This window comes from Notamacropus eugenii, chromosome 1, assembly GCF_028372415.1.
Source record: "Notamacropus eugenii isolate mMacEug1 chromosome 1, mMacEug1.pri_v2, whole genome shotgun sequence".
NCBI classification, from domain to species: Eukaryota; Metazoa; Chordata; class Mammalia; order Diprotodontia; family Macropodidae; genus Notamacropus; species Notamacropus eugenii.
In genome coordinates, this window is record NC_092872.1 from 491,883,508 (window position 1) to 491,896,635 (window position 13,128).

The 13,128-nt window shown below is 37.3% G+C and overlaps 1 protein-coding gene and 1 pseudogene across 1 annotated transcript; one reads left to right on the forward strand and one right to left on the reverse strand.

Moving 5' to 3' along the window:
* Positions 1–1,154: 1,154 nt before the first annotated feature.
* Positions 1,155–7,164, forward strand: LOC140519697 (major urinary protein 4-like). The gene is made up of 5 exons (XM_072633002.1): positions 1,155–3,195; positions 3,532–3,602; positions 4,679–4,786; positions 5,127–5,234; positions 5,425–7,164. The coding sequence occupies exons 1-5, from the start codon at positions 3,191–3,193 to the stop codon at positions 5,427–5,429; spliced, it is 297 nt and encodes a 98-aa protein (XP_072489103.1). The 5' UTR covers positions 1,155–3,190; the 3' UTR covers positions 5,430–7,164.
* Positions 6,829–8,105, reverse strand: LOC140519696 (eukaryotic translation initiation factor 5 pseudogene; annotated as a pseudogene).
* Positions 8,106–13,128: the final 5,023 nt, after the last annotated feature.

The window sequence follows — 13,128 nt, forward strand, 5'->3', positions numbered from 1 at the left end:
TGGAAAACTGAGTAGCTGGGCAATTATCAACCAATTTAAGGCCACAATGGGCATGAGATATCTTACTTGATGTCTTTAATGGGAAGACCTTATTGGAGAAGGGCACATATTTATTTTAAAGACACAGTTGAATGAGAACTGGGGGATATTCGTAAGAATAACCTCCATCTTTCTTGACTGCTGGAGGAAGAGAGATAAATGCTGTGAAGATGAGGGTTCTGTTTCTGATTTTGGTTTTGGCCCTGTCCTGTACTTTTCAGGCTCAGACTGCTGCTACAGAAGAAGATTTTGATATGAGCAAGGTAGCATAGGGCACAGTGCTGTATGATTGGGGTGGGAACGCAAGGGTGGAAATTTACAGAACTGAAATGAGACAAGTTAGTGTGGAAAAGCATGGATCATGTAGATTTCAGGTAGCATTACAAAAGGTGTAGAAATAATTGAAAGTATCAACATGTCTGCATTCATTTGTGTATCTGTGTATATATACTTTCTGGTATTCAAATGGATTTTTTTCTCATTGGAAAAGAGTTTACTTGCAATACTGCATAACCCAGTTTATCTGCAATAACTCCAAATCTAATCCTACACCCAATCACCCTAATGAACTGAACTCCAAGAGTTTTTGAACTTGAGTTTTCATTTAAACCCCTCTTGGATATGTGTGTGTGTGTGTGTGTGTGTGTGTGTGTGTGTGTGTGTGTGTGTGTGTGTGAGAGAGAGAGAGAGAGAGAGAGAGAGAGAGAGAGAGAGAGAGAGAGAGAGAGAGAGAGAGAGAATATCATGTTTCCATTCTTTGGAAATAGTTATCAATATCATCAGTTAGTTCTATGTATTTGGGGCTGACAGGAGGGTATAGTGGCATAAATCACAGTGAATATTTAATCCTACTTTACTTGGGGGTAAGAGGATTGGAAGAAGATGGAAGAGAGAGCAAAGCAACTCACTGCTAAGGCCCCTGATTGGATTATTTGGGGTGAATTTTAAAACTCTAGCTTGTTATAATTCTTCTATCAGTCTACTCAGGGATGGAGAGTAGTAAAGTAAAATCAGATTCAGTATGACTGAGCAGTTTACTGAGAGGAAAGAGCACTTCAATTTCTGAATCTTTTCCTAGTTTTCACTCTAGTCTACATCTACTGAGGTACCCGATATTGAGCAATTCGCTTTCCATTGGCCTCCATTTCCCCTACTATTAATGGAGGAGTTTGATTTGTAAGGGTTTTTCTAAGCCAAAAAGAAAGGTATTTCTGTAACAACGATCATTTCAAATTGCCTGCATCACCTTTCTTCCCTTTGCAGGGATAATCCAAAGATGAATATAGTCTGATGAAGGAGCCCAATAAATCTTTGTTTATGAATTAATATAGCATGCATTGTTATAGTCAGTAGAAAACCACAAGAAGGTCTCTGTTACTCAGCATGGATATTGAATGAATAGGTTTGATGCTCTAGCTAATAGAAAGTTGATACATAGGCTTATGTATTGAGAAACTTATGGCAACAGAAAGACATTGCTATCAACACCAACTTTCATTAACCCTGTAAACTCACCAGCAAGGTTTATACTTCTTTGTCTTTTCCATAGTCTTTAGCACAATGCTTTGCGAATAGGTCTTGTTGATTGATATGTGAAATAATTTCATGAGGATTTCAGCTTGGTTGAAGGTCAGACTAAAGCTAGGCTTGGGTCTATTGGAGAATCATAGAAAACCAGAACTAGAAAGATCCTTTTTGAAGCATTTATGCCTCCTCCTTCATTCTGCAGCTGAAGTAACTGAGGCCTGGAGAAGGAAAATGATTTGTACAGTTATTTATACAGAGTAGTTGGGACTTCAACCCAAATCCAATCCAAGTCCAACCCAAGTTCAACCCAGACTAGTATTCTTTTTACTACTCCCCACTAAGAGTTTTTCAAAGGCAATTATAGCCTTTAGAGGAGGAAAGAGGTTTGTAGACTATCTGCTCCCACACATTCATTTTACAAGTGAGAAAACTGAGGGCCAGACAAGTTAAAGTGATCTGTTAAGCATCACAGTGGTTGTGTATAATAGGTAATTGATAAATGGGTACTTATTGGATGACTGATACAGCTCTCCAAAAGTTGCAAGGAAAAAAAGAAAGAAAAAAAGAAAAGGAAAAGAAGGGAAAAGTAGTGGGAAGAATTTGAATCTAGATCCTCTGGTATTTGAGCCAGTGCTCTTTATACTACAGCACTTCTCCAATAAATGGCATTTTCTGCTTTCATTCCCCTCTCTTCTTTAAGACTACAAAGAGTATAATTAGAAATGTTTATGCCTATGGACAGCTGTCCCTGGGAACAAGAGGCATGAAATGCATGTTGAGTCAATATACATGTCAGGAAACCTCCCCACCTCATTGAGAGAAGACAGAGAGATCCAATGATACTGAATATTAAGCCAGTGGAGGAAGGAACACCAGGCTTGTAATTAACACTGTTGTTCATGTACTACTGAAGTGTTTCAAGTATGTTTTTCAAATTCAGTGCCATGAGAAAAAAATGGTTGACTTTTCCTAGTTATATCTCTGGCTTCATATCTACCCCTTCATCATATGCTCTGTCCAGGCTTCTCACTGGAACATGGAAAACCTCCCTTGTCTCTCTGCACTGATTGAGTGTAGCTATTGGTAGAAGACCCCAATTCATAGTGGGCACCACCATTCAGTGTAACTGGAGGTTGTCAGTTATTCCATTGCTAGCATAAGCCTCTTCTGGACTACATTATCAGAAATCCTTGGTAGCTCTGCTAGGCAGCCTAGACCTTGGTACAAGGGAGATTGTAACCTTCCCTTGTTCCCCATTCAGCCCACAGTCCATCCCTAGGGCCATAGAGTCTATAAACACTCTTGAATCAGAGATCATAAAGGGTAGAATATTTTACACCCAGTCCAGACCCTTGCCTCCTCTTTTCATATTCACATAATATTAGGTCCAGACCTACACCAGGCACTTTGTGTTTTGTTGTGTTTTTCCCAGCTCACCCCTTTTCCTCTTCTCTTTTCTATTCTTTCTCTCTTTTCCATTTATGGAACTATTTCTCCACAGCTTTCAGGACGGTGGTATCCCTTTCTCTTGGCCTCTACCTATTGTAGTTGGGACAAACAGGACTTTGGAGCTTCAATCTATAAAATTTTTGTGACTGTTGATGATTTGGAAATAATATTCTCTATGAGGTAAGTATGTGAAGAGGGGAAAGCTTGTAGGTTACTGTTGGGGAATTTCTCCACAAAAGCTAGCTCAAGGGTTCAGGTGTGGGAATTCCTTTTCAGTGTCCCCAGGACAGTAATGAGACTAGAATAAGAAAATCCTGGAATGTAATGGGGGCTTGTATTGCTAGAACCCAAAGCTTACATGAAGAAGGGCAGCAGAACCATTGGAATCAATAATATTTTCCTACCCATGGTCCAGTAGTCAGCAGGGCAGCCACTTTATAGTTTTCATTTCTATTGAAAATCAAATTCAAGCAATGCCTTCTACCTGTTTCTAAGTTCCAGATTTTTTCTTTCTAGGGGCCAAGAGGGATGCATCAAAATGAAAATGATTGCTTTCAGTGTGGAAACTAATAGATACAGGTTTAAATGTATGTATCAATAAGGATACACATTTTTTATTAATGTTTGAATCTGATTAGTCCAAAAAACTTTCATTAAAGAGGTACCATTTTAATCAGACTTACTTGAAACCTTCAAGTGAAAGAGAAACCACTAACTTTCTGTAAAAGGTCTTTCCAATTTTGGAGAGCTTTGCTTGTGAAAAAAGTGCTTCTTTACACTTCTCTAAATATATCCTTCTGCAACATTTTTTTCTATTTTTCCTCATTTTGTCCCCTTTGGAGCCTTCCTTTTTTTAAAAAAAAATTAACAAAAATATATTTTCTCAGTCTCTCACCTTCCACCCACAACTGGAAAAAAAGAAGAAAAAGAAAATTCTTGTGTCAAACATGCACATTCAAACAAAACAAGTTCTCTTTGACCAAGTGAGGAGCAACTCCCTTCCCTTCTCCATTCCATCCCTATCCATGTTAGTCTAGTCTTTCCTTAAAAAGTAATGAAATCATCTTTCAGATTTAATTGGTCCAGTGAACTAACAGTTTGAAATGCTGCGTTTTCTTCTTAAAGACTAGAGTCCAAAAACCACAATCCTCTTCAGGCTGGACAAATGCTTCTGGCCACCAGATCAACAAGGCAAAGGGAGAGTCAGAGAATCTATACCCAATTGAATAATTTCAGTATCCTTTCTCAGTATCTTTTCCATGGTTTCTTCTTCTAGGGATGGCCTTTACAAAAACAAAAGACTTTATCATGCTATTCCCCCAACCTTAACTCTTCTCTTCTCTAGTCTAAATATATCTCATCCCATTTATGAATCCTTATGTGGCATGGATTTAAGTTCTCTAATTATCCTAATCACTTTTTTATATACTCATTTCAATTTATCACTGCCGTCCCTAAAGTGTGCCATCCAGATATGACTGCAGGGCTCCAGATATAAGATGTGATCAGGGCAGAAGAAAGCAGGAGCATCAACCCTGTTGATGAGGTGAATCAGGCCAGACAGGTTGTCTTAGGGAAGTACCAATCATTGAGCATTATAGAAGGGTCTTTCTCTCCTCATGCCTTGGATCACCAAAGAAATTCTTATTTTACTCCTTTATAGACCCAGGTAGGCATGAATTCCAAGTAGAAGATGCTGATCCAGAAGATTTTCTCCTGGTTTCCACAATTAATGAGTTTGACCTAAAAATCTTGGGAGTGGAGCTCTACAGTAAGTGTCCTTTAATCCCTATTTCTGAAGCTATGCCCATGGCAGCTGGTCCAAACATGCTTACTCTTTCAAATTCCGATCTTACTACTTACATTTCATGATCCCTTTCAGTGAATAGATGACCTTTTCTGCTGAATCATTGAAAATACCAAAGTCATTTAGGGAGAGACTCTGGATTTACCTCTGTCTTCCTGAAGTATAGGGCATAAATCTTATGGATTTACCTCTGTCTTCCTGAAGTCCAGGGCATAAATCTTATGTAGTCATGGTTTCAATGACAATCTCTATCAAGATTATATCTATATTTATGTGAGTAACAGTTAATCCTCTCCGAATGCAGGCCGACGTAAAGCTGGGACTCTGAATGAAATCATAAAAAATAAATTTCAGCAAATCCGTCAGTTACATGGAATTATAAATGGTAGTTACATTGACTTGACCACTACTGGTAAGTCTATTTAATATTTGTTTCTGATTACTGAGACAAGGAAGAGAATTTAATGTAAATGAAATAGTCACTACTTAGCTCATATCCTAACACAATGTCTTAGTTTTCTTTCATCCAGAATGGTGACATCCTGAATGTTTGATATGGAATGAAGTGTAAGGGCCAATTGTGTTTTACTTTTTCTTTACAGATTGATGTTTCCTCAATGAAAAGTAAGGAAATTAGCATCAGCCAGCAGCCTGCGACATCTGACTTTGGGGTTATGCCCTAAGATGAATATTTCCTTAATGTCATTCATGTGTTGTACTCTGATATCCAGCTGAATAATTGGAAGACATCTTTGAATCAATAAGGAAGGACCTCATTTGGTTTCAAGAGCACTATTGTGCTACCTTCCCATCTTGCACTTCCCCTTTCTTTTCAACTGTGTGATACTGGGCCCATCATTTAACCACTTTTCTCCCTCAGTTCTCTCATTTGTGAAATGTGGGACAGAATCTCCTGTGCCCCAGAAGCAGAGATCCACTTTAAAAGTCAGAAAAAAGACAATTACCATGAGCAAGAAGCAAATCAGAGAAGCAAAGACCATAGAATCTTACTACTGGGACAGGGAAAATCAAAATATGAATTCAGAAGAGGACAGTATTGTCAATATACCCACATATGAAACTTCAAAAGGGAGTATGAACTGGTTGCAAGCCCAAAGAGCATTCTTGGAAGAGCTCAAGAAGGATTTTATTTGATTGTACTTTTTTAGATCAATCTATTCAATCATATCCAAAAAGTTTGAAATTCCACTCGGCAAAATTGCTACACATACAGAAATACTTCATTTGTTAATATGGAAGAATTTTCAGCTTATTCCACATGTACATGGCACTAAAACTCAGTGACAATATGGGGCAAATATACTTAAATTTCCACAGTTCAAGTTTCAAAAAAATCCTTTCAACTTTTGTTTCCAATTATATCCTCAACTTTCAGTGAAACAATTTGTTATCCCCTCATTTTTATGGTGACATTTACTACTCTAAGGGAATAATTTCAGATGCCAAATTTCAAGGGTTAGAAATAGAGTGATTTTACTTTCCCCATATATTGCTAAACAGGATGAAGACTCATGTCAAAGTATCAACTTTTCCCCCAGGTGAAGCCCGCCCAGAAATATCAAATCTAATAAGCTCCCAAGATCACAAGAAACTCAGCCTTTTCCCTTTCTCCTTTACACTGGCTGAGACACTGAAGTCAGTGTCATTTTAGGCTCGTCATTCAAAGTAACAACTGAAGAATGACCAAAAACAAATTTTTATTTTTTCAACTAAATAAATGTAATTCAAATCTGTCCATCACTAGTTTCTTCCCCCAAATTAACATGTTATAAATAAGCAAACTAAACCTGGGCATTGATGTATATGGACTCCCTAGATGTCTTATTAAGCTTAGTTACAGAAGACCACTCACAGTAAAAAGATATTTTGAGTGCAAATTGCAGCATGATGTTAAGCCATTTTAGCTTCTGCACATACATGGTGCACTTTTGGCTGAAAATGCAGAGAAACTCATAGCATTACATTGTAAGCTCAGGTGCAATGTTTCAAATGGCATCAACAGCAATGTCATCAGCCTTATTATCAGCAGACTTCAGAGTTTCAGCTTTAGGTATGATGGCAGTCTTAAAATAGACCACCACAATATTTTCATCTTCATCTTCCTCTTATCCACCAGAAGATTCTTCTGCTACCTTTAGTCATTTTATAAATGGCTCCACTTTGACACGAATCTCTTTGGCAAGTTCCTTTGAGACATATTTCTAAGAGGCCTTTTATGACCAATGAATGGTGACCTCTTCTTCCAAAAAATCTGCATCATACATTTCCTTCAAGATATGTGGAATCTTGGAGATTGATGCATAGCTGCTACACACTCCAAAACATAAAGAAGGTATCTTTGAGCTTTTTTGTTATTGTGGCAGAACTGTAGAAAATTACATCTATACTTCTTAATTTGCTCTCGAATCTTCTCATTAAAAAGAACCTCAGTCAAAATGAGAGGGCCCATAGCTTTTACATCCAGTCTTTCTGTTTCTGCGACAATTTCTTTGTCAGATGTATTGATAATACCTTCTTTCTTTTTCTTCACAAAATCAAATAAAATATTGACCCTTTCTTTAACTGTTCTTTCTAGGTCATCACTAATTGTCAGAACTTTTGCATGATCACTAATTTCATCCATTCTGTACCTTTGAGCTTCTTTGGTCATGTCCTCTTCCCAATCTTCATCTTCATCATCTTCCACAGCTTGTGGATGGTTAAGTTCATTGAGTGGTGGTGGTGGTGATGGTGCTGTCTCATCATCAGACACAGAAGCATTTTCTTTGTCTTTGCCTTTTCTATTTTCTTTTCTTTTTTCACCCATAACACTGCCTTTATTCTGAGGTAGTTTCTTGAGAATGAGTGTGCACAGTTTATGGTTTGTATCAAGCATGCCTTGATAGCCACAGGCTTTGCAAGAGTTATCTATTATTTGTTTCTTAGGATTGACATGCAGATCTGTTTCAGGATTCTCACAGTCAGGACAGAGAACAAATTTTTTAATGAATCCATCCAACATGTCTTGTAGCTTATTCGCCTCATGAAATCCATTGCCAATACAATGGTCATTCTTAACATGAAACTGGGTCTGTGCTCCCAACTCACAAAGAAAATATTTGATGGGATGTGTTGGAGATCAGTTAAGCACCTTTGCAACGTCAGTCATGTTGACTATAACTATCTTTATTCCATTTCCTTTGCCCTCAACCTTAGCAATCAGATGGGGCATTTTGTAGCAATAGAACTGATCTGAAATGCTGTGGTTGATGTTAACAGACATTTTGGCTTATTAGTAGTGGTTTTAGAAATAAGGTGAAGAGATCTTTGATTGCAAAGTTTTAATATCTTATGTCTGGAGAAGAAGAGATGACGTAAATGACTGCAAGCGTTCTTGGTCTCTGACATGAAAAAGTTTTTGCCACAGAGGCTGTAGGCATCTTGCTTGTATGCCATATTTCCCCAATACTGGTACCAATGGCTGTGCAGCAGCTTGTTTTCATCAAATAAAGACATAAACCCAACTCTGCTCACCTGGGCCTGGGATGAAGTATCTGATGCATGGTATAAACAAGAGTTTGAGCAGCAGCAAGAAGTGGGGGAGGATGAAGGGAAGAGGAGGAGGAAAGAGGAGTAGGAGGAGGTGGAGTGGAAGGATTACCTTTCAAGAAGGATTTTAAAAACCAAATTAGAGAGGTGGAAGAAAAATTGACCAATGATACAAATTGGCCATATGGATAAGGGGTACAAAGCCTAACCGGAGAAAATAACTCCTTAAAAGGAATAATTGGATGGAGCAGAGTAGAAGCAGAAACCTGCTTGAGCTCTGCCCCCAAACCCCTCAAAATACTTGCAAAAATGACTTTAAACAAATTCTAGTGCATCAGAAGCCACAAATTGATAGAATGAAGCAGATTTCCAATCTAAGACAATCTGAAAGGCTGGCAGGACGTATCTATTGTACAGGGTTCAGAGTAGAGTGCAGCCCAGTATGGACCATGTGGGCACAGACAGGACTGGAGTTGGTTGGAGTTGGTGGTAGACGTGGCAGTTTCCAGACGTATCAACCCACAAATGCCAACGACAGTTTCAAAGATCAGTAGGAAAGTTCTCTCATCTGATGAGAGAGGGATGTGGTCTGGACTCAGCCCCATCTCCAGCCCTAGGGCAACAGAAGCCACTGCTGCAACAGTGATGGCTTCTGGATGGTGGGAAAATCCAGAGGTTGATCTGAGTTGCAGTCCTTGGTGTTGGACTTAGGGTGAGGAGGAGTGCTGCTATGGCAGAGATGATAGTGGCTGTGGAGAAGGAATGCTACTCAGTTCCACGGCAGAAAAGAGTGCTTGTGGTTGCTCACAGGCCAAAGTGAAGGCCAGGAGAGGAGTAAACACCTCTCCTTTAATCATACTACTTTGGAAAAACTGAGAATTTACAGGTTCCTAAAGATATCTCTGAAAAAAGCTACACAAAACTCCTGCAACTTGGGGCAGTACATCTTCTTCTAAATAGAGTTCAAAAGTCAACCAATTGGCTGGGAAAATGACCAAAGAGGGGGAACAAAATAAGACTACAGAAGGTTACTTTCTTGGTGAAAACATATTTTCATACAATGAGGAAGATAGAAGAATACAACTGGAGGAATATCAAAGCATACAACTGGAGGAAGACAGCAAGATCAAGGCTCCTACATGTAAAGCTTCTAAAAAAATATGCAATGGTCTTAGGCCACCAAAGATCTCAAAAGGAATTTTGAAAATCAAGTAAGAGAAGTAGAGGGAAAATTGGGAAGAAAAGTGTGAGCAATGAAAGAAAATCACTAAAAACAAGTCAACAGCTTGCTAAAGGAGACTCCAAAAAATGCTGAAGAAAATAATACTTTTAAAAGTAGACTAACCCAAATGGCAAAAGAGGTCCAAAAAGCCAATGTGGAGAAGAATGCTTGTAAAAGCAGAACTAGACAAATGGAAATGGAGGTCAAAAAGTTCACTGAAAAAAATAATTTCTTAAAAATTAGAATGGAACAAATGGAAGCTAATGACTTTATGAGAAATCCAGAAATTATAAAACAAAATCAAAAGAATGAAAAAATAGAAGACATTATGAAATGTATCATTGGAAAGACAACTGAACTGGAAAATAGATCCCAGAGAGATAATTGTAAAATTATTGAGCTACTTTAAAACCATGATCAAAAAAAGAGCCAAGACATCATCCTTCAAGAAATTATTAGGGACAACTGCCCTGATATTCAAGAAACAGAGGGTAAAATAGAATTGGAAGGAATCCACTGATCACCTCCCAAAAGAGATCTCAAAATAAAAACTCCTTGGAATATTTTGGCCAAATTCCAGAGTTCCCAGATCAAGGAGAAAGCATTACAATGAGCCAGAAAGAAACAGTTCAAGTATTGGGGAAAAACAATCAGGAAAACACAGGATTTAATAGCTTCTACTCTATGGGGACTTGGAATATAATACTCCAGAGGTCAAAGGTCCTAGGATTAAAACCAAGAATCACCTACCTAACAAAACTGGGGAAAAAAAGGAATTTCATTGAAATAGAAAAATTCCAACCATTGTTGTTGAAAAGACAAGAGCTGAATAGAAAATTTGATTTTCAAATACAAGAATCAAAAGAAAAGTGAAAGGTAAATGGAAAAGGGAAGAAATAAGGGACTCATGAAAGTTGAACCCTTTTTACATTCCTACTTGGAAAGATATTTTTGACTCATGAGACCTTTCTCAGTGGTAAGGTAGTTAGAGGGAATATATGTGTATGTACCTATACATATATATACACACACATCCATATCTATGTATACATACATACATACATATATATATGTGTATACATATATATATATATATACATATATATATATGATGCAGTGAAGGCACTTCTTTGGGAAAGTTTTATGTGTCTAAATTCTTACATGGACAAAATAAAGAAAGAAAAGTTCAACAAATTGGGCATGCAACTGGGAAAGGGAGAAAAAGAACAAATTGAAAATTGTCAATTTAATACCAAATTACAAATACTGAAAAGAAAAGGAGGGATTAATATTATTGAAACTAAGAAAACTATTGAACGAATAAATAAAAGTAAGGATTGACTTTACCCAAAAAACAATAAAATTGACAAACCTTTGGTCATCCTGATTAAAAGAAAAGAAAGAAGATCAAATTACCAGTATCAAAAATGAAAAGGGTAAATTCATCTCCAGTGATGAGGAAACTGAAACAATAATTAGAAATTATTTTGCCCAACTGTATGCCCATAAATTTGACAATCTTAATGAAGTGGAGGAATATTTTAAAAAAGTAGAAATTATCCAGATTAATGGAAGAGGAAGTTTTTGTTTTTGTTGTTGTTGTTGTAGTGTTTGTTCTTCATTCTGGAAGAGAACCAAGACATCAAGATAATTATAATACTTGCAGTTGACTTTGATTTGAGTGAGGGAGGGTTGTGTTCACTTTGAGTGAGATTGAATTCAATTCAATTGATTCATTTATTCAGTTTAATTCATTCAATAAAAAGGCTTTCTTCAGTAGTTACTCAAGGGATGGCCCTTTAATTAAAAAACAATTAAAATGAGAGGAGAAGACCCTAAGGCTTACTGGGTAAAAGAGAAATAGTTAGTATTTACTATTTACATTTACTATGTGCTAGGTGGGCAGGGACCTGTTGTCCAATATGTGAGCACCAGAGTGAATTGGACTTAAGGTTGATCTTTGAGTAACAAATCTAGCCAGTAAACCAAAAGGAAAAAAGGAAGCTTTTGGCCATGAAAGTGTACTGAGGTGAGATTTGTTCTCACAGAAGACCATGACATGAAGATGATGACATGGCTTGCAGGTGACTTTGATTTGAGTGAGGGAGGGTTGTGCAAGGTCACCACCCTCCCTTTCTCCTGCAGAGGCATCTGTTTTTTACATTCCTACATGGAAAGATGATATTTGCAAATCTTGAGAATTTTTCAGTATTAGGGTAGTTAGAGGGAATATATACATATATAAATATGTACATGTATATATATATGTATATATATACATATATTTAGATTTGAATGCCTATGTATGCATGTGTATATTATATATGTGTAGGTATATATGTGTAAGTGGGTGTGCATGTGTATGTGTATATATATATATACATATATGCATGTGTTTATATATATATATACATAATATACATATATACATAGAGAAGGCACAGGATGAGCTGAATATGGAGGAAAATTAACTAAAAATTGAAATTTACTGTTGAATGGAATGTACCAGGGGTAGGAGAAAAGAAGAGGTAGAATATTACAAATCATTTCATGTAAAAGAGGCAAGAGAGAGCTTTTACAATGGAGGGAAAGGGGGAGAGATGAAAGGGAATAAGTGAGCCTCACTGTCATGGAATTTGGTTTTTTAAAAAATTTAAATGTTTATTTATCAATTTTTAGTTTTCAACATTCATTTCCACAAAATTTTGAGTTCCATTTTTTCTCTCCATCTCTCCCCTCCCCCATCCCATAGCATCTTGCATTCTGATTACCCTTTTCTCTCCATATATCCTCCCTTCTATCACACCCCTCCCTTCCCTTATTCCCATCTTCTCTCTATTCGTGTCAGGCAAGATAGATTTCAATACCTCATTATCTGTATTTCTTATTTCCTAGTTGTACACAAAAGCATTTCTCAACATTCATTCCTAATACTTTGAACTCTAACTTCTCTCCCTTCCTCCCTCCCTCCCCATCCCCACTGAGAGGACAAGCAAATATATACGTGTAGTTTTGCAAAAGACTTCCATAATAGTCATGTTGTGTAAGACTAACTATATTTCCCTCCATTATATTCTGCCTCCCATTTATTCTATTCTCTCTTTTGACTTTGTCCTTCCCCATAAGGGTTTACTTCTAATTAATCCCTTGTCTCATTTGCCCTCCCTTCTATCATCTCCCTCACCCCATTTCTCCCCTTCTCCCCAACTTTCCTGTAGTGTATTAGAGATTTCTATACCAAATTGAATGAGCATGTTATTCCCTCCTTAAACCAAATGTGAAGAGAGTAAGCTTCACTTATTCCCTCTCATCTCCTCCCTTTTCTCCTCCATTGAATAAGCTTATTCTTGTCTCTTTTATGAGAGATAATTTGTCCCATTCAATTTCTCCTTTTGTCCTCCCAATATATTCCTCTCATCTCTTAATTTTTATTTTTTTAGATATCATCTCTTGCTATTCAACTAACCCAATGTCCTCTGCCTGTATGTGTGTGTGTGTGTGTGTGTGTGTGTGTGTGTGTGTGTGTGTAATCCCT